The sequence below is a fragment of the Myxocyprinus asiaticus genome, chromosome 16, assembly GCF_019703515.2.
Source record: "Myxocyprinus asiaticus isolate MX2 ecotype Aquarium Trade chromosome 16, UBuf_Myxa_2, whole genome shotgun sequence".
Lineage (NCBI taxonomy): Eukaryota > Metazoa > Chordata > Actinopteri > Cypriniformes > Catostomidae > Myxocyprinus > Myxocyprinus asiaticus.
Window position 1 is genome coordinate 9,960,234 of NC_059359.1, and position 24,835 is coordinate 9,985,068.

The window sequence follows — 24,835 nt, forward strand, 5'->3', positions numbered from 1 at the left end:
CTGCAGTGTTTATTTAGAGTCCCACAGACACCATACACCAACCTATCACTGCGAGGAAATCAACCTTTACATTCATTTTCTTTATTATTATAAGTAGTATTAAGAGTGGAAACAGGAAACAGGATGGGGAAAGTGGGTCAAAAGGAAGATTAGAACCCAGACCTGCATAGAAAAAGCACATTCACACTGTCTTATCATGCTATTGTACAGACACTCATGGAACAGTTTGTCTATCATTTCTTTGTTTCCATCAGACTATTTCAGTGCAAATAGCCGCACTATGTGATAGGTAATTACCTAGTGCAAATAGTCACTCTATGATAATGATAATAATTATGTTATATTATTTATATTATTTATGTTTCTAATGCTTTCCATCATTAATACACTGAGATGCGAGCAAAAAAGCACAGGCGAAAGTATCGTAACAAAATGCGCATGCGCAAGAAGTGACGAAAGCGGGATACCTTCTAGACACGACCCGGATTCAGGGATAAACAAAAGTAAACAGTGGACCGTTTTCCAACCGGTATTACTAGCATGCTAGCTAACGAGCTCCCATCGTTCTTCCCAAATGCCTGAATTCAGCTGACCGGCTAACGCCTATAAATATCACTATGGTGGTTTGTTTACCTAAGTTTGATGTCACTGTTACGCACATTTTCTGCGTATGTTAAGTTGGCTATCGGCCCGAAATAGTTCAACAGTAATACATAACTAGAAATAGTGGCTACATTTAAAAAACTGGCGGCGAAAAAAACTTTATTGTAAGCTTGCCGGCTAAATTGGGGGGTGCTGATGTGTTCCTGCGAGAAAGTGGATTTTAACATCACCCCCCGCACCGTCGCCCGTCTGGTGTTTGAGGCCGAACACGGAAAACACAATGGGGGCAATTCGTCCAATGGGAGGTAGGAATTATGATTACTATTAAATTAGACGTCATTGTTAGATTCTTATTTTTGACTGTTTTATTTCTGTTTAGTGTCTCGGTTCTAACTTATATCTATAATATAGGCTACTAAATTTCATTATCCGTACCTTTGAGTCTGGTGTCCTTCATTCAGTTCATGCCTTGAGAAAGTACAATTCTTTGTCTTCATATACACTGGCGGCCAAAAGTTTGGAATAATGTACAGATTTTGAATTTATGGAAAGAAATTGGTATTTTTATTCACCAAAGTGGCATTCAGCTGATTACAATGTATAGTCAGAACATTAATAATGTGAAAAATTACTATTACAATTTGAAAAAAAATGTTCAGAACTTCTTAAACTACTTCAAAGAGTTCTCATCAAAAATCCTCCATGTGCAGCAATGACAGCTTTGCAGATCCTTCTAGCTGTCAGTTTGTCCAGATACTCAGGTGACATTTCACCCCACACTTCCTGTAGCACTTGCCATAGATGTGGCTGTCTTGTCGGGCACTTCTCATGCACCTTACAGTCTAGCTGATCCAACAAAATCTCAATGGGTTTAAGATCCATAACACTCTTTTCCAATTATCTGCTGTCCAATGTCTGTGTTTCTTTGCCAACTTTAACCTTTTCTTTTCGTTTTTCTGTTTCAAAAGTGGCTTTTTCTCTGCAATTCTTCCCATAAGGCCTGCACCCCTGAGTCTTCTCTTTACTGTTGTACATGAAACTGGTGTTGAGCGGGTAGAATTCAATGAAGCTGTCAGCGGAGGACATGCGAGGTGTCTATTTCTCAAACTAGAGACTCTGATGTACTTATCCTTTTGTTTAGTTGTACATCTTGCCTTCCACATCTCTTTCTGTCCTTGTTAGAGCCAGTTGTCCTTTGTCTTTGAAGACTGTAGTGACACTTTTGTATGAAATCTTCAGTTTTTTTGGCAATTTCAAGCTTGTATAGCCTTCATTCCTCAAAACAATTATTGAATGATGAGTTTCTAGAGAAAGCTGTTTCTTTTCAGCCATTTTTGACCTAATATTGACCTTAAGACATGCCAGTCAATTGCATACTGTGGCAACTCAAAAACAAATACAAAGACAATGTTAAGCTTCATTTAATGAACCAAATAGCTTTCAGCAGTGTTTGATATAATGGCAAGTGATTTTCTAGTACCAAATTAGCAATTTAGCATGATTACTGGAGTGATAGCTGCTGGAAATGGGGCCTGTCTAGATTTGATCAAAAATGACTTTTTTCAAATAGTGATGGTGCTGTTTTATACATCAGTAATGTCCTGACTATACTTTGTGATCAGTTGAATGCCACTTTGGTGAAATAAAGTACCAATTTCCTTCCGAAACAGCAAAATCTGTACATTATTCCAAACTTTTGGCCGCAGGTGTAATCCTTGAGTTGACAGAGTCAATCTTCATATGTGACCTGAGTAAGTAAAATCATTGTTTATATTGCACTGTGGTTTGTTTCATAGGGTAAGAGGCCAGTCTTTTAATAGCTTTAGATTGATTTGTTCAAACAAAACCTAGATATGATTTAGCTTGTTCAAACAGTAAAGCAAATAAAGAGGCTGAACTTGCCTCTGCCTTTGATAAATGACTGCAAGTCCTGTTCTGAAGCCTAGTGATGAAACTGTGACATGTAAAAAATTTTCAGAGGAATGAGTATTAATCTGCCAATAATCAGAAGATTCTGCATAATTCTCAAATGGTTTGAAAGGCCGAGCTGATTTGATTTGGTTATCGTTTTTATTGATTATTAGTTTTAAAGTAAACCATGCTTAAAACTTTTGTGATTTGTTTGATTCTTGTGGTAGTTTAAATGATTATTCCAGGTTCAATACAAGTTAATCTCAATCAACACATTTGTGACAATGTTGATTAAGGCTGCACAATTAATCTAATTTTAATCGTGATCACGATTTCTGCCTCTCACGGTTAATTAAGCATAATTGTCTGCGATATTAGTGAGCAAACAGAAGGTGTCAGCCAGGTAAAGTTGCAAATTGTTGTTCATTTTCATTATAGGCTGTGTCTATGGATGATAGACCAAATCACATGCACATGCAGGCAGAAATGTGAAGCTTATAATTTTATAAAAGCACTTACATTAATTCTTCTGTTAAAACTTATGTATTATTTGACCTGTAAAGCTGTTTAAATAATCACTTTTACAGTCATTTTAGGGTTTGTTGACATCGTTTGTGTACACTCCATGACAACGAAGATGCAAAATTGGCAATACATTTACACAGAAAAGGTTAGTAAGCAGTTTTATCTCACTAAAATCATGTTTACACGCATATTGTTTATGTCTTGTGGCTTTACTTTTGAAACAGTGAGTTTTTTTTAAATATTTATGGATTGGCCCCATTCACTTCTAATGGGGCAACAGTGCAGTTTCAATGAAAGTCAATGGGAATAATCCGTAAACGTTTAAATACTCACCATTAGAAATGTATAGCCACAAGATGTAAACAATATGCATGTTAACATGATTTTAGTGTCGCTTACTATCCTTTTCTGTTTAACGTTTTAGCCAATTTTACAACTTCTTTGCTATGATGATGTAATGTCAACAAACACTAAAACGACTGTAAAAATGACAATTTAAACAACTTTACAGCTAAAATAATACATGAATTTTAACAGAAGAATTAATGTAAGTGCTTTTATAAAATTATAATTTTCACATTTCTGCCTTTAAACCCTCCAAAAATTGGCCCCATTCACTTCCATTGTAAGTACCTCACTGTAACTTTGATTTTTCTTTTCTTTTTTTTTTTTAAAAAATAATTAATTTTTGTGGTAATCAATATTATGCCACAAATGCTGTGGATTGAGCTTAACTTGTATTGAACCCGGAATATTCCATTAATGTCATTGAGGTCAAGAAGGCATCTTTATTTGGAAAGAAAGTGAACAATAAAGAGAGCACACATTGCATTGCTCTTGTATTGTTGTGATTAACTACAATTCCATCCAAGGATTTTTTGTGAAAACAGAAAATAAATCTGATGGAAGATAGAATTTCACAAGTGTCGACGTAATATTTTCCGTTTAACTCTAGCGCATAAACTCTATGTCAATACTTCAAATGTCATGAAAAACTGGTTTGGAAACACTTTTTGTCGAGAAAATTGGAATTCACATGACAGAATTTACCCCAATCGTTAGCCTGTGTTAATCATGACTACAAGGTATACGTCCTTGAAAGCCAATTTATTGTACGTGATTATGGATTGATCTTAACGGCATATAGATCCGATGCTGCAAACATGACACTTCCAGGAGTGCAAACACAAATATCTCATATCATGCACATCGACAAGTGCACGGAGAACAAATGAATGGTCAATCTTTGCGATTAATGTAATCGCGGTAGTCATCCGTTTATTTAAGTTGCTTTTCCACACCATTCAAAATAATAGATGGCAGTCATGGAATTAGTCCACAATACAAACATATAATTTCTGTGCACAAAGATGTTTTAAATTAAAAATAAATACACAATATTAGGATAAAAGCATCAGTGTGCTTTGTGGAACACCAACATAGCCGATTCTATTAAATTATTGTTTAGCTTTTGAAAAAATACCGGCAAAATTACCTCTATTAAATTAAAAAATTAGCCTACCAAATGAATAAAGCATTAAATAAAATAATTAATTACCAAACGAAAAAAATAATATTGTTAGGCCTATATACTTGCCTTTTCTTTACACAAACTTAAATTACCCTGTTCTGTAGATGAAAAAAGTTGGCTGAATGACATTCTTAGAATGTTCTACACTTTTCAAGACTATAAACGATCAGAACTATTTGTCCAATGCTGAGTTCACTTTCAGAAAACTAGCTTTTGAACATTTTAATATTTTAAATGTATCCCTCTTTACCTCGGATCGCATTTGCTGAGCTTCTTCAGAAAATGTAAATTGCATTATGATGCTAAAATTAATTTTAGATGACAATCGAGTTCAGTTTGTTGTTAAATATTGATTTTCAGCTTAATTGTGATCTTCATTTGAACGGTCCTGATGTAGATTCTTAAAATCCCAAGATCGCACTTGTATTCAATGCCCAACCCTCTACAATGCGCTTTAATCACTCGCATATGTGTCTAAAATGTCTGTGATTAGCCACTGGCTGGTCATTTTTCAGATTTCTCTCACCATTGTAGAGTAGTGGCACAGTTTAACATCGAGATCTTTACACTGCATGTTAAAAGTAAAAGTTTTATTTGACTCGCACCGTGTAATGCGTGTCCAAAGATGAGAAACATGCATTCCATTTGTCATTGAATAATGTACATTTTAATATCCATCCGTTCTTTACAGGCAGTTGTTGATCAAAAACAACAAAAGATACATTTAATTCTAATCACGCATCAGCACGGATGCTGTAACACTATTCGACCAAAACACTGTCAAAGTCCCTGCCGCTGGTCTTAAAGAGACAGTACCATTTTATGTATCTACATATCAATGTAAATATTTGTAAATAGTAAAAATGATGCATGTAAACAACAAACGTGTGTGTGTGTGTGTGTGTGTGTGTATATATATATATATATATATATATATATATATATATATATATATATATATATATATAATACTGTATATGCAGTTTCAAGGCATCATATATTTTTTATGTAAAAAATGGACTTTGCATATTTTGAAAAAGCTAAAATGTGATTAAAATGTCAAAGAACTAATGATAAAATAAAATTTGTAAAATTAATATTTCCGTAATTTACCAAGATAGAATGCCCCCTGTATAATTAATAACAGTATTAGCTGAAAGAAAATTCCTTTCAAACTGTGAGCAAAATGGACATTATAACTGAAATTTACCCATTGGATTGGAATTGAAAACTTGTAAATTGGAATCAAATCATGAGAATATGATATATCGAATCATGAGGTGGTTGCCGATTCCCAGCCCTACTGTCAAATATGACCTAGCTTTCTTGACACAGCTTGTTTGTTTTGGAGACTTTGCATTAGGCAGGCAAAAATCCTTGCATAAATCTCAACTGTACATTTCATTGTTATCTTTCCTATTGGACTTAGCAGTATAATCTCTAACTTCGTTTTAGATTCGCCTCTTGTTTGCATAGTGCCTGCAACCTTCGTGATAGCAGCCCATATCCTCACACATTAGGCTACCACACTCCAGATAAGTTTAGGAAACGTGTCAATTGCAACCTTTCGCCCAAACCGTTACTTTATCAAGGAGTAGGCCTACTCTCCTAGCACTGTCCAGCATAAATCCTTTTTTTTTTACCAGCTTTTATTGACACATTGCATGCTTATCAAGCGGTTCTACTGCGCCCATCCATTAATAGGAACTTGTGTATTAAACTGTAAACATTGCTGTGTATGCATGTTTTTTGTGAGATCTGTCTTTTTATACCACTGTATCTGTCAATCATGTTCTCTATTTGAGGAGTTATACCATAAGAATATGGGAGGATATTGTCCAACAAAACCATTGACAAATAGCAAACTCTTTTGATTCCTTAATAAAACATTTACATACAATTTCAAGAAACTATCTTGAGGATACTCCGCTATGACAATTTTTAAGTAATATATACAATATAGATTATTATTTAGATACATACATTATTGTGGTGATGAGGGCGTGGCAGAGCGACGTTTGTGGAGCGCGAGGCCGGGAGAGGAAGAACGGTAAGGATTGACAACTGTGGGAAATTATCTCTAACAGCTGTTCTGTGTTAGAGTGATTGCTAGAGAGGGATAAGAGGGCCATCCAGACCGCCGGAAGGGAGAGAGAGCGCGCAACACATGAACCTGACTGTGTATGTGATCAGCAGTGCTGAAAAGCCATTAGTTCGTTTATACTGAAAAGCATAGAAAATAAAGGACTTGCGTTGGATTGTGTATCCGGCTACCGCTTCCTCCATCCTAAAAGAGCTAGAGACTTATCACAGTGGTGCAGAAACCCAGGAATTAAGAGGAAGAAAACGCTGTCGAGTCCTCGCTGTTGGCCAAAGTATTCAAGACCCTCACCAGCATCCACCAAGCGAAATGTCAGTCTCTGCTTGAGCTGCGTCTGGAACAGGAGCAGCGGTTCCAGGCATCTTCCAGGCTCAAGCAGAGGACTGGCAGGTGCTACGGAGCTTGGTACACCAGGAGGGGTCTTCAGCCGCGACTTCGGACCCACTTATGGCTGTACCACATGTCACACTGATGAAGAATTGACCTCAAGATGATCCGGAGGCATTCCTTGAGCTCTTTGAGCGGACGGCTGGAGCATGGAACTGGCCCAGCACTGCTGATCACATGCACAGTCAGGTTCATGTGTTGCTTTCTCTCTCCCCTCGGCAGTCTGGACGGCCCTCTTATCCCTCTCCAGCTCTCACTGTAACACAGAACAGCTGTTAGAGAATTTCCCACAGGTGTCAATCTTTACCCTTCTTCCTCTCCCAGCCTTGCTCTCCACAGACATCGCTCGGCTACGCCCCCATTACCACAATTATACTGAATATATAATTCAAAATGAATAATCCAAATAAACAAAAAGTGCATTAAAAGTCAAATTGTAGCACTAATCTTGTCATTACTATTTTTAAGTGTTTAGTGATTAGTATGTGCATCCCTAAAATATTTTAAAATAACACTAACCTGCAAAGCTATTTTTTGTTAAAAACAAAGTAGTCCAGATAAAATATTTTATTCCAGTTTATGGCCTAAAGAAGTTCAACATAAATATAGTTTCTTCCCTCTTTAGCAACGTGACCTTATCATACCTGATGCACAAATCGCCATGATGAGGCAGTTGCAAAACTGCAGTGTGAGCTGTGCTTGTGACAGTGAAAGAAGAGACTCTTTTAAAGGAAGCCTTTAATAGCATCAGAGAACCCAGAAGAAGATGGATTTGGCATCAAGCAATGTTGGATGTAAGCAAATTCAACTTCTCGTGTGCTTTTCCTGGAGAAAATTTACTGAACAAAAGATGGCAACACTCTTTTTTGCATATTAGAATTTAGTGATGGCCCCACCCCATTTTTTTATTTCCTGCTGCAGGAATTTACACTGCAGATACGCTGTACAGCTGTGAAGGAACCTGAACTGCTGACTTTTGACTACAGGACGGCGGGTTGTAGTGGATCCAAACCTTTCCATGCACAAATGAATATTTATTTTGGAATGTAGTGGAATTTCCAGACCAGATCTAGAAGACTTAAATGAAACAAAAATGGGAAATACCTAGTTCTTCGCAATGAATTATTGCACATGATAAAACAGCTTCCTGGGCTTCTTCAACTAAACTTTAAACTATCCAGATGTAAAAACTAATGGCAAAAAGTTTTAAGTGCTGATGATGTCTGTGACACCATCTCTTGACATCACCATGGCCGAGCCCATTCCCATTCCAACTGTGAACATTCTTCCTCCATCTTCCGATACGGAGTCGTTGTCCTGCTCCCCAAGCCCACGGCTACACCGGTACCACTCACGCAGACGAAATCGGGAGAGGAGGAGAGGCATGGTGCAGCAAGAAAACGGATTAGAGAACCATTGGAATAAAGGGAAAGAGACGAGAGATAGAAGTCAAAGTCCATCACCTCCAGTGGTCTCCAATGTAGAAAAGGAAGTGCAGGGCAGTCCCTCCGTGCTTCTCTTACCCCAGTCCCGTTCGTGGTCACGAAGCTCCTCGCTAAGCAGGCGCTCTCGCTGGTCTTTCCGTAGCCTTCTCAACAAGGATTCGGACTGTGAAGGCAGCAGGTCAGTGTGTGCTGGCTCGCTTGCCTCTGTTTGGCCATCCAGCATCATTTCCTTACCATTTTTTAAAAGTACTCTAGACATTCAGAGGAAAATCAGATCGATACGCACTCATATACACTAGTGAGAACAGAAGGAGCTAATGGGGAAGACAATAAGAAATTGATCTGGATAGGGAGGAAGTGTTATTGGTAGGAAGACTCATGCTGATTAACATTATCATTAGTTTAGATGTGAGACAATTTAGATTTGTGTCAGTTTAAGATTTCTATTTTTTAGTAAAAAAAATAGAAATAAAATGTATATATATATATATGTTTATATATACACAATAACTAATTCATAATTATAATTGTCATATATACAGGGTTGGGGAGTAATGTAATACATGTAACGGGATTACGTATTTAAAATACAAAATATTAATAACTGTATTTCACTACAGTTACAATTTAAATCATTGGTAATTAGAATACAGTTACATTCAAAAAGTATTTTGATCACTGAAGAGATTACTTTGCATTTTATTGTAATTTGTTTCATTTAATATTTAGTCCTTTCAGATGGAAAACATTTATACATATAAATGATGTGATCCAAAGTGCATTTGAACAGCGGTGAAACACTTTCTTATGATGCGTTACATTTATACGAGCAGACTGAGAAGTAAATTTGGAGCAGAAGAAATAGAAATAAACCTTGTGTAAATTGTCAATTTATTATTAGAGCAAAAACCATATTCTTGATGATAATTTTTGTATTGTTTTCCTGTAAAAATATCTAAAAATCCTTAAAATAAGATCAATTTGATTTATCTTGTTTTAGAAACAACACTGCATAAGATATTTGGGTTTTTCAGAGAATGTATTTTTAACATGTGTATTTTGTCTTACTGTACTGGCAGAGTTTTTATAGACAAAACAAGTGAAAAAATCTACCAGTGTAATCCAAAGTATTTAGAATACGTTACTGACCTTGAGTAATCTAACGAAATATGTTACAAATTACGTTTTACAGAATGTATTCTGTAATCTGTAGTGGAATACATTTCAAAAGTGTGTGTGTGTGTGTGTGTATATATATATATATATATATATATATATATATATATATATATATATATATATATATATATATATTATACCGATCAGCCACAACATTAAAACCACCTGCATAATATTGTGTAGGTCCCCCTCGTGTCACCAAAACAGCGCCAACCAGCATCTCAGAATAGCATTCCACAAAATTGGACTCAAGATGGCGCCGAGTATGGCTGCTGCGTTGCGAGCTCCGACACAACTTAGCAATGGTTTGTTTGTTTTGTTTACAATTCTTATGTTTCTTGTCTTGGATGTTGCCTGCCTTATTGTCTACGACAGACAAACACTTTTGGACATTGGCTCAGCGATCTCACACCGTAAACCGGACTTCACATTCCTCAATGCCGACCCGCTGTTTACAAACACGCAAGCGGAGCCCTTTGTCTGGGCAGCACGGCCGCGGAAACGCAGGAGGAAAAGGGGAAACAGAGCCGGCGTTCTCATCAGAGTAAGACGCCGCGCAAATCGACCCCCGCTACCCACTATTCTACTGGCAAATGTTCAGTCTCTGGATAACAAGCTCTGCGAGCTGAAAGCGCGGATCTCTTTCCAACGAGAGACGAGGGACTGCTGCGTTATCTGCCTTACGGAAACTTGGATGTCTGCGGAGATTCCAGACTCAGCCATTGAACCCGCGGGGTTCTCCATGCTCCGAGCGGACAGAGCGAAAGACCTCTCAGGTAAAACTAGAGGAGGTGGTGTATGTTTTATGATCAACAAATCCTGGTGTGATCAGAGGAACATACATTCTATCAAGTCTTTCTGTTCTCCTGATCTGGAATTTCTTATGCTTCTGTGTCGACCATTCTGGCTACCGAGGGAATTCACAGCGGTCATTATCACTGCTGTGTACATCCCCCCACAAGCCGACACAGACCGGGCACTCAAGGAACTGTATGGGAGTATAAGTGAGCAGGAAACCGCGCACCCTGAGGCCGCGTTCATTGTGACCGGGGACTTTAATAAAGCCAGTTTAAAATCAGTCGCACCAAAATATCACCAGCACATTAGTTTCAACACACGAGGGGACCGGGTTTTGGACCATTGCTACTCTCCGTTCCGGGATGGCTACAAATCCCTCCCCCGCCCACCATTTGGAAAATCGGACCACTCTTCCATTCTGCTTCTGCCCGCTTACAGGCAGAAACTGAAACAGGAAGCACCCACCCTCAGAACGATCCAGTGCTGGTCGGACCAATCAGACTCTACGCTACAAGACTGTTTTGATCGCACGGACTGGGAGATGTTCCGGTCCGCCTCTGATGACGACATCGAGCTTTACGCTGATAGCGTAATGTGCTTCATCAGAACGTGTGTAGAGGAAGTGATTCCGACCAGAACTGTGCGAATCTATCCGAATCAGAAGCCGTGGATCAACAGCGATGTTCGCGCAGCACTTAATGTGCGGACCTCCGCTTTTAATTCCGGGAACGCGGAGGAGCATAAACAAGCCAGTTATGCCCTCCGAAAAACTATCAAAACAGCAAAACGCCAGTACAGGAGTAAGATTGAAGGACAGTTTAACACCACCAACTCTAGAAGCATGTGGCAGGGAATTAACATCATCACGGACTTTAAAGGGAATAAAAACTCCGCCATGAACACCGCTGCCTCTCTACCGGATGAGCTAAATACTTTTTATGCTCGTTTCGAGGGAAATAACACCGCCCTCGCGGAGAGAGCTCTCACGGCCGAAGCTACAGAGGTTAGTTCACTCTCCGTCTCTGTAGCGGATGTAACCCGATCATTCCGACGGGTGAATATCCGCAAAGCCGCGGGTCCAGACGGCATTCCGGGCCGCGTCATCAGAGCGTGCGCGAACCAGCTGGCTGGTGTTTTTACGGACATTTTCAACCTTTCCCTCTCTTTGTCTGTAGTCCCCACATGCTTTAAAACATCCACCATTGTGCCTGTTCCAAAACAATCGAAAATAACTTGTTTAAATGACTGGCGTCCTGTTGCTCTGACCCCCATCATCAGCAAATGTTTTGAGAGACTAATCAGAGATTACATCTGCTCTGTATTACCACTCAATCTTGACCCGCTGCAGTTTGCTTACCGTAACAACCGCTCCACTGATGATGCCATTGCATCTACAATACACACTGCTCTCTCCCACCTGGAAAAAAAGAACACTTATGTGAGAATGCTGTTTGTAGACTACAGCTCAGCATTCAACACCATAGTGCCCTCCAAGCTAGATGAGAAACTCCGGGCTCTGGGCTTAAACAGCTCGCTGTGCAGCTGGATCCTGGACTTCCTGTCAAGCAGACGCCAGGTGGTTAGAATAGGCAGCAACATCTCCTCATCACTGACCCTCAACACTGGAGCCCCGCAGGGCTGTGTTCTCAGCCCACTACTGTATTCCCTGTACACACATGACTGTGTGGCAACACATAACTCCAATGCCATCATTAAGTTTGCTGATGACACGACGGTGGTAGGTCTGATCACTGACAATGATGAAACAGCCTACAGAGAGGAGGTGCACACTCTGACACACTGGTGTCAGGAGCACAATCTCTCCCTCAACGTCAGTAAGACAAAGGAGCTTGTGGTGGACTTCAGGAGAAAAGACAGAGAACACAGTCCAATCACCATCAATGGAGCACCAGTGGAGAGAGTCAGCAGCTTCAAGTTCCTGGGTGTCCACATCACTGAGGAACTCACATGGTCCGTCCACACTGAAGTCGTTGTGAAGAAGGCTCATCAGCGCCTTTTCTTCCTGAGACGGCTGAGGAAGTTTGGAATGAACCGCCACATCCTCACACGGTTCTACACCTGCACTGTGGAGAGCATCCTGACTGGCTGCATCTCCGCCTGGTACGGCAATAGCACTGCCCACAACCGCAAAGCACTGCAAAGGGTGGTGCGAACTGCCAAACACATCATCGGAGGTGAGCTTCCCTCCCTCCAGGAAATATATACAAGGCGGTGTGTGAAAAAAGCTCGGAGGATCATCAGAGACTCCAGCCACCCGAGCCATGGGCTGTTCTCACTGCTACCATCAGGTAGGCGGTATCGCAGCATCAGGACACGCACCAGCCGACTCCATGATAGCTTCTTCCCCCAAGCAATCAGACTTCTGAACTCTTGATCTCCCACGATCAAAATACATCATCCCTGCACTTTATTACTCTTTTATCTCACACCGGACTGTCATAAATTATATTACTGTCATTATATTATGTCTCTCTTAACAACTGACTATCAACCGACAGCCTGAATGTCAATACAGTACAATACTGTACATTCTATATATATACTTTTTTCATATATATTTTAATTTTTATTGAATAATGTGTATCTATATAGTATCTATATAGTAAAAAACAAAAAAAAAACAAAAAACAAAAACAGCATATTGTATACTGTGCAATGTATGTTATTATTGTATATTGTTGAGTGTAATTGTGTATAACAGATGTTTAAATTGTGTTGTGTTAATTTGATGTTTTAAGTTGTGTAATTATGTATAACAGATGTTTAAATTGTGCTGTGTTAATTTGATGTTTTAAGTCGAGTTTAATTATGTATAACAGATGTTTAAATTGTGTTGTGTTAATTTGATGTTTATTGTAGATTGGCGTATGTCTCATCACTGTCACGACTGCTATGTTGATCGGAACTGCACCCAAGAATTTCACACACCATTGCACTTGTGTATATGGCTGTGTGACAATAAAGTGATTTGATTTGATTTGATTTGATTTTGATTTGATTTGATATCCTTCTCATCACAGTTGTACAGAGCGGTAATCTGAGTTACCAAAGACTTTGTCAGTTCGAACCAGTCTGGCCATTCTCTGTTGACCTCTCTCATCAACAAGGAATTTCCATCCACAGAACTACCGCACACTGTTTTTTGTTTTGGCACCATTCTGTGTAAATTCTAGAGACTGATGTGCCTGAAAATCCCAGGAGATCAGCAGTTATTGAAATACTCAAACCAGTCCGTCTGGCACCAACAATCATGCCACGCTCCAAATCACTGCGATCACACGATTGGCTGATTAGATAATCGCATGGATGATTGTTGGTGCCAGATGGGCTGGTTTGATTATTTCTGTAACTGCTGATCTCCTGGGATTTTCACACACAACTCGCAAGAATTTACTCAGAACTGTGCCAAAAACTGCTATTCTGAGATGCGGGTTGGCACTGTTTTGGCGGCACGAGGGGTCGTTAAAAGGTCATTAAAACTCATTTTTTAACCACTCCACAGATTTAATATTGGCAAACTATAGTTTTGGCAAGTCATTTAGGACATCTACTTTGTGCATGACACAAGTCATTCTTCCAACAACTGTTTACAGACAGATTGTTTCACTTTTAATTGATTATATCACAATTCCAGTGGGCAGAAGTTTACATACACTTTGTTAGTATTTGGTAGGATTGCCTTTAAATTGTTTAACTTGGGTCAAATGTTTTGGGTAGCCTTCCACAAGCTTCTAACAATAAGTTGCTGGAATTTTGGCCCATTCCTCCAGACAGAACTGGTGTAACTGAGTCAGGTTTTTAGGCCTCCTTGCTCGCACATGCTTTTTCAGTTCTGCCCACAAAATTTCTTTCGGATTGAGGTTAGGGCTTTGTGATGGCCACTCTAGTACCTTGACATTGTTGTCCTTAAGCCATTTTGCCACAACTTTGGAGGTATTGAGATGTTGGTTCAATATATCCACATAATTTTCCTTCCTTCCATCTATTTTGTGAAGTGCACCAGTCCATCCTGCAGCAAAGCACCCTCACAGCATGATGCTGCTACCCGCCTGCTTCACGGTTGGGATGGTGTTCTTCGGCTTGCAAGCCTCACCCTTTTTCCTCCAAACATAACAATGTTTATTATGGCCAAACAGATCCATTTTTGTTTCATTAGACTGGAGGACATTTCTACAAAAAGTAAAATCTTTGTCCCCATGTGCACTTGCAAACTGTAGTCTGGATTTTTATGGCAGTTTTGGAGCAGTGGCTTCTTCCTTGCTGAGCAGCTTTCAGGTATATCGATACAGGACTCGTTTTACAGTGGATATAGATACTTGTCTACCTGTTTGCTCCAATATCTTCACTTTGCACTTTTTGCACCAAACTACATTCATCTCTTGGAGACAGAATGCGTCTCCTTCCTGAGCAGTATGATGGCTGCATGGTCCCATGGTGTTTATTCTTGCGTACTGTTGTTTGTACAGATGAACGTGGTACCTTCGGGCATTTGGAAATTGCTCCCAAGGATGAACCAGACTTGTGGAGGTCCACAATATTTTCTGAGGTCTTGACAGATTTCTTTTGATTTTCACATGATGTCAAGCAAAGAGGCACTGAGTTTGAAGGTAGGCCTTAAAATACATCCACAGGTACACCTCCAATTCAGTACACCTCCTATCAGAAGCTAATTGTCTAAAGGCTTGACATCATTTTCATCAAGGTGCTTAGAGGTACAGTTAACTTGTATATAAACTTCTGACCCATTGTAATTGTGATATAGTCAATTAAAAGTGAAACAATCTGTCTGTAAACAATTGTTGGAAAAATTACTCGTGTCATGCACAAAGGTTGCTAATATTAAATCTGTGTAGTGGTTAAAAAATGGGTTTTAATGACTTCAACCTAAGTGTATGTAAATGTTTGACTTCAACTGTGTGTGTATGTATGTGTGTGTGTGTGTGTGTGTATATATATATATATATATATATATATAAAAACAAAAAAAAACTGATTACTGTAAATATTTATTATTATTATTATTATTATTATTATGAATTATAGTTAGTCTTTTTGTGTCTGATTTTATTTTTTCCCTGGTTTTTATGCAAGGATTTGTTCTTTTGCAATCTGGCATCATTCAATCAACACTGGGTTTATAGTGAACGCTGACAGTACCAGTTACATACATATAAACACCATGCTTTCTTGCTAGTTGTAATTACGGTGACTTTGTCCAACTAAAACAGTAGCCTAATAATTTCAGGGACTAAATTAAGCAGACAGGATCAAAACACTGTAATCAAGAGAGGGAATGTTTATCGATTCTGTCTCGTGGAATAAAAAGAAACATGATAGAATGACAGAAGAAAAAAAAGACCACAGAGGATGAGTAATTTTGCACTGGAGAAATTGAGGTGGAGCTGTATCTGAGCTGTCTGACTCTCTCACACATGACATCACTATTATCCAGTGGGAGTGTCCACCTTTTCTGGTGATGTCACTGCGGTCCAATCAGATGCCTCTGTTTGCATGCTGCAGTGAGCAATGTCAGCCAGTGAAAAGACAAGCTCAGTGAGGCAAAGGTGTTTTATGCACACCACATGAATAGCTGTGCCCTTGTCCTTCTCATCTACCAACTGACCTAGTTCCTTTTGTTTTGCCGCTCAGCCTGTGATGCATTTGGGAAACTCGCTTTGAACTGAAGCAGTGTGATCTATTTTACAAGGTTCTGGATATTGTTAAACCAGTATTTGTTTATTTATTAGTTTACTACAACCTTAAACCTTACAATAAGCCAGCGACTCTGAACACATTCCCTGCTAGTCTAAAAAAAAAAAAAATTTTTTTTATTGCTATCTCTTATTATGATTCAAACACACATGAAAGATCACAACAGTATGAATCACATGCATTTGATGAAACCTTACATAGTCATGAATAAACTGTTGTTTCTTATTTGAAAATCCACACTGCTTTTATTTATAGACAGATCTGTGTTAATCTGAAATTCAAGAGGCCTGTTTATTGCTCACTTGCATGTAGCATTGTTTTAGCTGACTGCAGAATTTGCCCTGTCTGTTTACGAACCTCTGTAGGTTGGGCTATCTGTCCAAAAATCAATGTGAGTTCCTGACATGCAAGTTTGTACAACATCGACAAGAAACAGGCCAGGGTCTGGATCTTGCCACTACCATTTTGAATGACTAATAAATTGTAAATTGCATGGCAATGCATCCCACTGTGGCACAGCAAGTGAATTTAAAAATGTAAAGGGATGTTTCTTCCAAAAATGAACATTCTGACATCATTTACATCATTTCCAAGAAGAGAAAGTCATACGGGTTTGAGACAAAATGAGTGAGTAAATAAGAACGTTTTTGAGTGAACTATCACTTTTAAGCCTATTCAAACCACTGTGCAAAAGCATATTTCTCTTTTCTTCAGTGAAGTTCAGTCTGTTTACATGGGCTGCTGCTTCTTACGTCTGAAGATTTAATTTGTCTAAACCTCTTTGGGGTGCTATGGACTTTTTAACGATGATGTACTCATGCCATATGCCTTCCACACAATCTTGGTGAGATACAGTGCAGCTGCATTTCTCTGTTGTAGATCACTGTACAGTCTAAGGTCTGTTTAGATACAGGGAATTGCGGAAATAGATTGATTGCTTTAAGCTTCAAACCGTCAATCCTACTGGATTATTGCACAGGCAAAGCGTTTGTGTTTGATCAATTTCACTAAAGCCTCAGAAGTGAAAAAGATCTGTTTTTTGTCTGACCCCACTGTATAATTGGTTTAATCATTCATTGATCCTGATCAAAGATATTGTTTGCATTATCTGGTGCAGATGCTTAGGGTAAAATTTTTCAATTTTGCCATCAAGGTGTAGCAAGGGCTGGGTTGGAGTTTTTAGGCATGCATTGCCTTTGCAACTGTCTTACCTTCCCCATCACCCTTATACTGAGATTACGGCTGATTCTCCCAAGAAAACAGATTATGGAGACAGCCAGGCCTCGGAGGATTATTTTGCTATCTACAGTCTCTATACCCCAGAGTTTGAGGATGGAACAATGGCCAAAGAAACCGATTGGCAGGAGAACGGGCTGTAGTAATGTTGTTGTATAGGTTTAGCCCACTGATCGTTTTTTCCAGGAGTCTAATAGTGAACGCTGCTACTTTTTTGATCTTTTAGAATTATTCCCTCAATTTACATGATGTTGTGCATTTGCAAACTGCATGTTTCCTCTAAAGGGATTGTTCATCCAAAAATGAAAATTCTCTCATCATTTACTCACCCTCATGCCATCCCAGATGTGTACAACTTTCTTCTGCTGAACAAAAAGGTTATTAGAAGAATATCTCTGCTCTATATGTTTTTACAGTGCAAGTGAATGGTGGCCAGAACTTTGAATCTTTTAGTCATTTTTTTACAATAAATCTCCACTTTCACTTTTCTTCTTTTGTTTTTGGCAATTTGCATTCTTTGTGCATATCACCACCTACTGGTTGGAGCTGGTCAAGCAGAAGAAAGTAAGTCATACACATCTTGGATGGCATGAGGGTGAGTAAATTATGAGAGAATTTTCATTTTTGGGTGAACTATCCCTTTAAGGCTATCCTTGCAGCATTTCAGCACTTTTATTGACTCAAGTGCTTTCACATAAACTCTTAAGGATAATCCGCTATGGGTTGAACCTGGTGTGCAGTTGTAAAGCGAGGGCCACTGTCTAAAACAGTGTTGATACCCTCCTCCACACACACACACTGTACATCCTCTTTTCTCCTCCCCCTCCTCTGTGTGTAGGTTGCTTTAGGATAGCCGGTGCGCTCATGGTGGAGACCGCTGTGGTCATTGCATTTTAGAGGAACAGCCTAGGTCTGGTACCTCGTTTGGGATGGGGATATTAAATGATTGCGCTTTGGTGGAATAACACGGGCTGCGGATGAACAGAGGACGCTGTGTCTCCAATGCATTATGGCTAGTTAATCTAAATGTACCGTCTGGCGAGTCGGCACAGTGCCATACAGAGAGGCTACTTTAAAATAAACGTGAATTGAGGAAAACCCAATGACATGTTCGAGTAAGTAGCACATGCTTTACTTGTTTTATTCAATGCGTGCGGCAGATACTGTATTCTAAAATGATTATTGAAATGTTTGACTGTTCACTTTCATCAGTTGTTCTTGCATCACAGTGCAGTAGACGGTTGGTAGGCGTTTATACGCATGCACTGATCACATCGACATTCTGTCTGTGATCATCCACGGTGTGCACAAATGCACGTTCAGCTCTAAGGATTAGATTTACGGCTGCTGTAGTTTTACTTTTTCGTACTTTTTCTAGACACGCAAATCCTGCCTTCACTCCACGTTCATATTATTTAAATGCAATATTTTTTCCCTGCAAATTTGCATCGGTTAAGGCGGCAACTGAAGCTCGCGACATTTTTAGCCTCCGCTACAGACCGCCTATTCATTCCGTTGACATTTTGCTGGAAGGAGTCCGGTAAAAAGCTCTTTGAGGGGGGGTGAAGGCTCCAGTTATAGAGTTTCGCATGTCACTCAGAGGAACAGTTTAGAATTTCGGTCTTTATTGTTGTCGGAATGTTGTTGAGCTCGCGTGCTGTTTTGCTGCTCTCGCGAGGACGCATTTGTTGACTGTTTTTCTTCTGATAAATAAATGAGATTAAAGACTCACTCTGCCTGTTTGGTCTCAATACTCATATAGGACCTAAATGAGAGCTTTATTATGGTTGAAAAGTTGCTTCTTGGTTACTCACATTTCACATTTGAAGCCCTCTAGACCGACTAGTTCAGTGAGAGGTGTGTTCTCGGGATCATGACAGGTTTCCTTGGAGACTCTGAAATGTCTCCCTCCTTCCCTCTGTTACCAAGACAACGTGTGCTAGAGATCCAAGAAGAAATGAGCAGAGGCCAAAGTTTTAAAAGATAACTAAATACGGCAATCAGTCAGATCCTGAATGTTGATTTGATAAAGACTTGACAAGATTAATAGAAGTTGAATAAAGGACTTGTTCCACATATTACCATGATATTACCAGGTTTTTGGCGTGAATTATGGTAATACCATGGTATTCTTTGAAGTACCTTCAGGTACTTTAAGTAAATTACATGGTTATTCTCATACAGCAAACATTGTTTATATTAAAGGAATATTCAGGGTTCAATACAAGTTAAGCTCAATTGACAAAATTTGTGGCATAATGTTGATTATCACAAAAATAAATTTTATACTTGAGAGAAAAGAAAAAATCTGGGTTCCAGTGAGGCATTGACAATGGAAGTAAATGAGGCGAATTCATAAACTTTTAAAAATACTCACTGTTTCACAAGTATAGCACAAAACATAATATGCATGTTAACATGATTTTAGTGTGATAAAATCGCTTACTAATCTTTTCTGTGTAAAGTTATATCCAATTTTACAACTTTGTTGCCATGACAATTTAATGCCGTAAACCCTAAACCCCTAAAACAACCGTAAAAACAATGTTTTTTTATTTGTAATTTATTTTTAATTTTATCCTCTTTTCTCCCAGTTTGGAATGCCCAATTCCCACTACTTAGTAGGTCCTTGTGGTGGCACGGTTACCTCAATCCGGGTGGCGGAGGACAAGTGTCAGTTGCCTCTGCTTCTGTGACCGTCAATCCGTGCATCTTATCACGTGGCTCGTTGTGCATGACACCGCGGAGAGTCACAGCACGTGGAGGCTCATGCTACTCTCTGCGATCCATGCACAACTTACCACGCACCCCATTGAGAGCAAGAACCCCTAATTGCGACCACGAGGAGGTTACCCCATGTAACTCTACCCTCCCTAGCAACCGGGCCAATTTGGTTGCTTAGGAGACCTGGCTGGAGTCACTCAGCACACCCTGGATTCAAACTCGTGACTCCAGGGGTGGTAGTCAGCGTCAATACTCGCTGAGCTACCCAGACCCCCAAAAACAATGATTTAAACAAATTTACAGCTCAAATAATACACTAGTTTTAACAGAAGAATAAATTGTAATGCTTTAACAAAAATTAAAAAACCCTCCAAAAATTGGCCCCATTCACTTACATTGTAAGTTCCTCACTGTAACCCATATTTTTGCTGCTTCTTTTTTTTAAAGAAAAGACAGGACAACACAAAATAAATTATGCCAGAAATGCTGCTGATTCAGCTTGACTTGTTCTGAACCCGAAATATTCCTTTACAGTATTTAGTTGTAACAGGGTTAAAATGGGCAAGGAGGATGCGGTAACTGGCTGAACAATCAAAATAATGTTTAATGAAAACGTAAAAAGACACAAACATAAACACACACGGCAGCTGCATGTGGCTCTCTCTCTCCCGAACTGCCGCATCCGGCTCGGCTTTATCCCTCTCCTCGGCTGATTAGCCCGATTGGGTGCCGGCCATGCGCACTTCACGGCCCGGCCTGGCCCCGCCCTCCTCCTCATAACACTCCTCCCTCCTTTGCCTCAGGCATGACGTACACCCCCCTGCCCCCCCCCTTTCGAGACCTGGGAGGGAAAAGAGGAGAGGGAAAGGGCAAGGCAGAGTGACAGTGAGCGAGAGAGAGGAGATAGAGAAAAAAAGTTGCTCGCCGGTTCCCAGACACGCCATCACCTGGTCCTCGACCACTCCTCCACCCTCTGGCAGATGGAACACCCCTCCATGTTCTGGCGGCCGGTAGCGAGCCCCTCCGCCCCTGGCAGTGGCTCCACCGCTCCAGGCGGCCGGCAGCGAGCCCCTTCTCTCCTCGCGGATGGCGGCCGGTCCTCCGTGTCCAGCCGGCCGGCAGCAACTCCTCCGTCCCCTGGCGGACGGCCGCGGCTGCTCCTTTGGATGGACGGCAGTGGCGAGGACTCCACGACAGCGCATCCCTCCTCCCTGTCGGGTTTCGGGACCAATGTAACAGGGTTAAAATGGGCAAGGAGTAGGCGGGAACCAGCTGAACAGTCAAAATAATGTTGAATGAAAATGTAAAAAGACACAAACATAAACACACACGGCAGCTGCATGTGGCTCTCTCTCTCCTGAACTGCTGCATCCGGTTCGGCCTTATCCCTCTCCTTGGCTGATTAGCAGTGAGTAGGGCAGTGAGTGCCCTCAATCACCGCCCTCCACCTCGTCACATTAGTAACTATGATTTCTGCCAAAATACCATAGATAATACATCTATTTATTTCTATTACTATAATATTACTATTATCCCATTGTGTGATATGATTTAAGCAGTGTGAATCCCTGTGCTCACCAGATGCGAGGAGCACAATACGACAAAAGCAAATCGCTCCCATTATAATTGATGATGCCGTCTACACTGGATGCATAAGTCCTGACACGCCGACAGTAAACTGCTATTTTGCGCTGCAAACCAAATAAATAAACCAATTAAACCAAATAAATGGTTTAGAATGTTAGTTTCGAAGAGTTCAGTGTAGACAGCCTCAAGCCGTTGCAGCGCTATGCAACGCAACATCACTCGCATCCTGTGTAGACAAGGTGTAAGAAGCTTTCAGAATCTTTCTGTCTGTTTTTATTATAGTTTGTTTCACAATAGCCTAACTGTAGTGACTAATATGGGACTCCACAGTATTGTTTTTCATAATGGTCTGTTATCGTTATGCCGTTGTCTTCTGTTAGTGTCCTAACCAGATGCGATGCGATGCCACGACACGCAATAAAAGGTATCTTTTCCATGTTAATCAGAGTTTTTGTCCTAACCAGCCGCGACAACGACAGGGCTTTCTATTTTTGAAATGGTTTATATTTCTGTGATGTCGCGCCAGGCAGCGCAGTCAACAAATTGATCTAAAATTATTCTTATTGCAGTATATTAAAGTTGGCATCTCACTACCCGGTTCACAACAACTTGATTTTGGCCGAGGGTGTCACACACTTACCGAATGTTGCGCTTGAGGTCTCGCTCTCTTCAGCCAGAGCTCTGTCAGACACACACACACCGGTTCAGAATGGCAGTGGGAGACATACCGGTCCATACTTGCACTGTGTATGTGTGTGATTGTGTATTTATCCCCTCTGGGCTTGCTGTAGAAAGCGTTATGGAGCTTATGTGAGAAAATGAGTTCAATAAACACTCTGTTTCGTCTTTAATTGCTCTGTTTTCTACATTTTATTATCAATTATCCTCATTTTAGTGTATTAATATTGCAGTGTCGCATCGCGCCTGGTGTGGACCGACAGATTGCTTGTCGGTGGAATCTTAACGTGTCGCATCTGGTTAGGACCAGATGTTATGCGTCACTCGTCATCATCTCATCTTGCTGTAGGCCTATTTAATTGTTGTGTTAAAGTGTGATTTTCTGATGCTCTGGATCTGTATTTGCATGGTGGTTTCAGAACCTTCTTATGCTTTCATACTGACTAAACTCAAATACTCAATGTTCTACATACAACCTGATGTACTTGTTCTCAAGGTTGCCAGAATAATAAAAATATATATATACTGTATATTTGTGATTTTGAGAAAACATATAGTCCTGGTGGCCCCCCAAAAATGTCATTTCACAAGATACAAAATAATAACTCAAGTGGTATCTGCAAACATATGATGCTAGACTTTTTCTCAGATCTAACTTTTTTTAAAATTTGCCTAATTTTAACCAACTGGTCTCGAGATCATTTTTAGTGTGTGTTAGAAGCCAGTTCCTCTCAAATTCACACAGATGTCCAAGTAGAGTAACCAAATGTGTAGTTCACTAATGTTTGACAACCAAAACGTGTCCTAACATGTTTTTGGACACTCATTTTTCATCTTAATTTTGAACAAACTAGTATCTTTTTTTAAATGGTTTGCTTAAAGTGGATTTGTGCTATATTTCTTTGCAGTAAATTCCATTGGTTTGATATGTTGTCTGGTAATGCATAGACATTCATACATTAAGTGTGGCCTACATGTCAATATAGTTTTTGGGTGCACTGTAGATATAGATGCATTCATTATATTTGATGTTTTCCATAAATTCTGTATCAGGTCATTAGTAGTTAGAGATATAGCATATACTCTTCTGAGCCTGTTTACTTTGATGGTTTTCTTGCCTTGTACACTAGTACACTGGTATTAAGAATTGATGTCACATGCCTTAAAGCCACTATCAGCTCTCCTTTGACTTAACAGGTCTCATATGTCTGACAATTAAATGTCTCATCAGACTGATCAAATGTTGGTGAACAGATAAGGCTTTGTGTTTGTGGATAGAAGCCCCTATCTATGTTGTCACCTTTATTTTACTGGAACAGTAATGGAATGCTACTATGGAAACGATTGTTGTTAATACAAATATGGTCTTTATCTCTGGGCTTTGACCTGAGCTCAGAACTAACATTTCTCAATTTAATTTTAACACTGATTAGAAACCATTCATTTTTGGAACGTTTTAGTGCATTTTTGTGGTCCCTAACATCCGCATGTTGTAAACTGCGGTCCACAATCGGTTTGTTGTAATCAACACATGCTGTTTTGTAAATAGTGGATAAACTTTGCCCATTCTGTCGCTTCCTTGCGCATGACCCACTTGCCCTTAGGGCGGTTGAACCAGTGTGATGAAATGCCAGATGACTGTCTGACCTGAGTGTCTGACTTTACTTTTTTCCGCCTGCAGTACAGCCAGTAACTCTCCGCGCAGTACTCCCGGCAGCTCACCCTCCCTGCGCCGGCGCGTGCTGGGAGGCAGAGCCAGCGAAGGGGAGGCAGGTGGAGATAGATGCGGTGGGGGTTCTGACAGTCCCCTTCCTCCAACCCCCTCCTCCTCTACCTCCTCCTACCCGCTCGCAGCCCGACACTTCACCCGCAATGCCAAGGTAAGCCACATCCTGGACCACTTTAATAATTGGACAGTCTTTTCTGGGCTCAACAGTAAAGATGGACTGCTGGCCTGGGGCCAGTATGAGGGAGTTTCACGCAAGTTGACAGCACTGTCATCATTGCTTTGTTGTCACTACATCTTACGTTCTTACGTTAACCTTGTTTAATGCTTTGAAAACGTAAAAATTTGGTGTTCTCTAATGTATTAAATCACAAATGTAAAAAAATGCTTCATTTTACTTTAAAACAAGATGATAATTTGCAATCCCACGTCTGTCCTGAATTTTTCACTGTTAATTATAAGGTAAATCAAACTTTTTAATTCTATAAAACATTGTTAAATAAAATATACAGGAATTTTTCATTGTGTGGTTAAAATAAATATTCCCGGTTCAATTCAAGTTAAGCTCAATCAACAGCATTTGTGGCTTAATGTTGATTACCACAAACATTTTTAGATTTGTTCCTCCTCTTCTTAAAAAATGCAGAAATCGAGGTTACATAGAGGCAGTT

The 24,835-nt window shown here is 39.9% G+C and overlaps 1 protein-coding gene across 3 annotated transcripts in view; it reads left to right on the forward strand.

The window, feature by feature from the left end:
- Positions 1-464: 464 nt before the first annotated feature.
- The window catches only part of LOC127454618 (protein Aster-A-like), a 48,210-nt gene continuing 23,839 nt past the window's right edge, over positions 465-24,835 (forward strand). Inside the window, exons 1-4 of one of the 3 annotated variants that reach the window (XM_051721938.1) lie at positions 465-908; positions 7,684-7,852; positions 7,980-8,681; positions 24,120-24,318. In XM_051721938.1, the coding sequence (XP_051577898.1) occupies positions 8,275-8,681; positions 24,120-24,318 (606 nt within the window). In that variant the 5' untranslated portion in view covers positions 465-908; positions 7,684-7,852; positions 7,980-8,274. Of the gene's footprint in view, positions 909-7,683; positions 7,853-7,979; positions 8,682-18,264; positions 18,565-24,119; positions 24,319-24,835 lie in introns of those variants that run through there. The other 2 variants (XM_051721939.1, XM_051721940.1) reach the window with 2 other exon arrangements.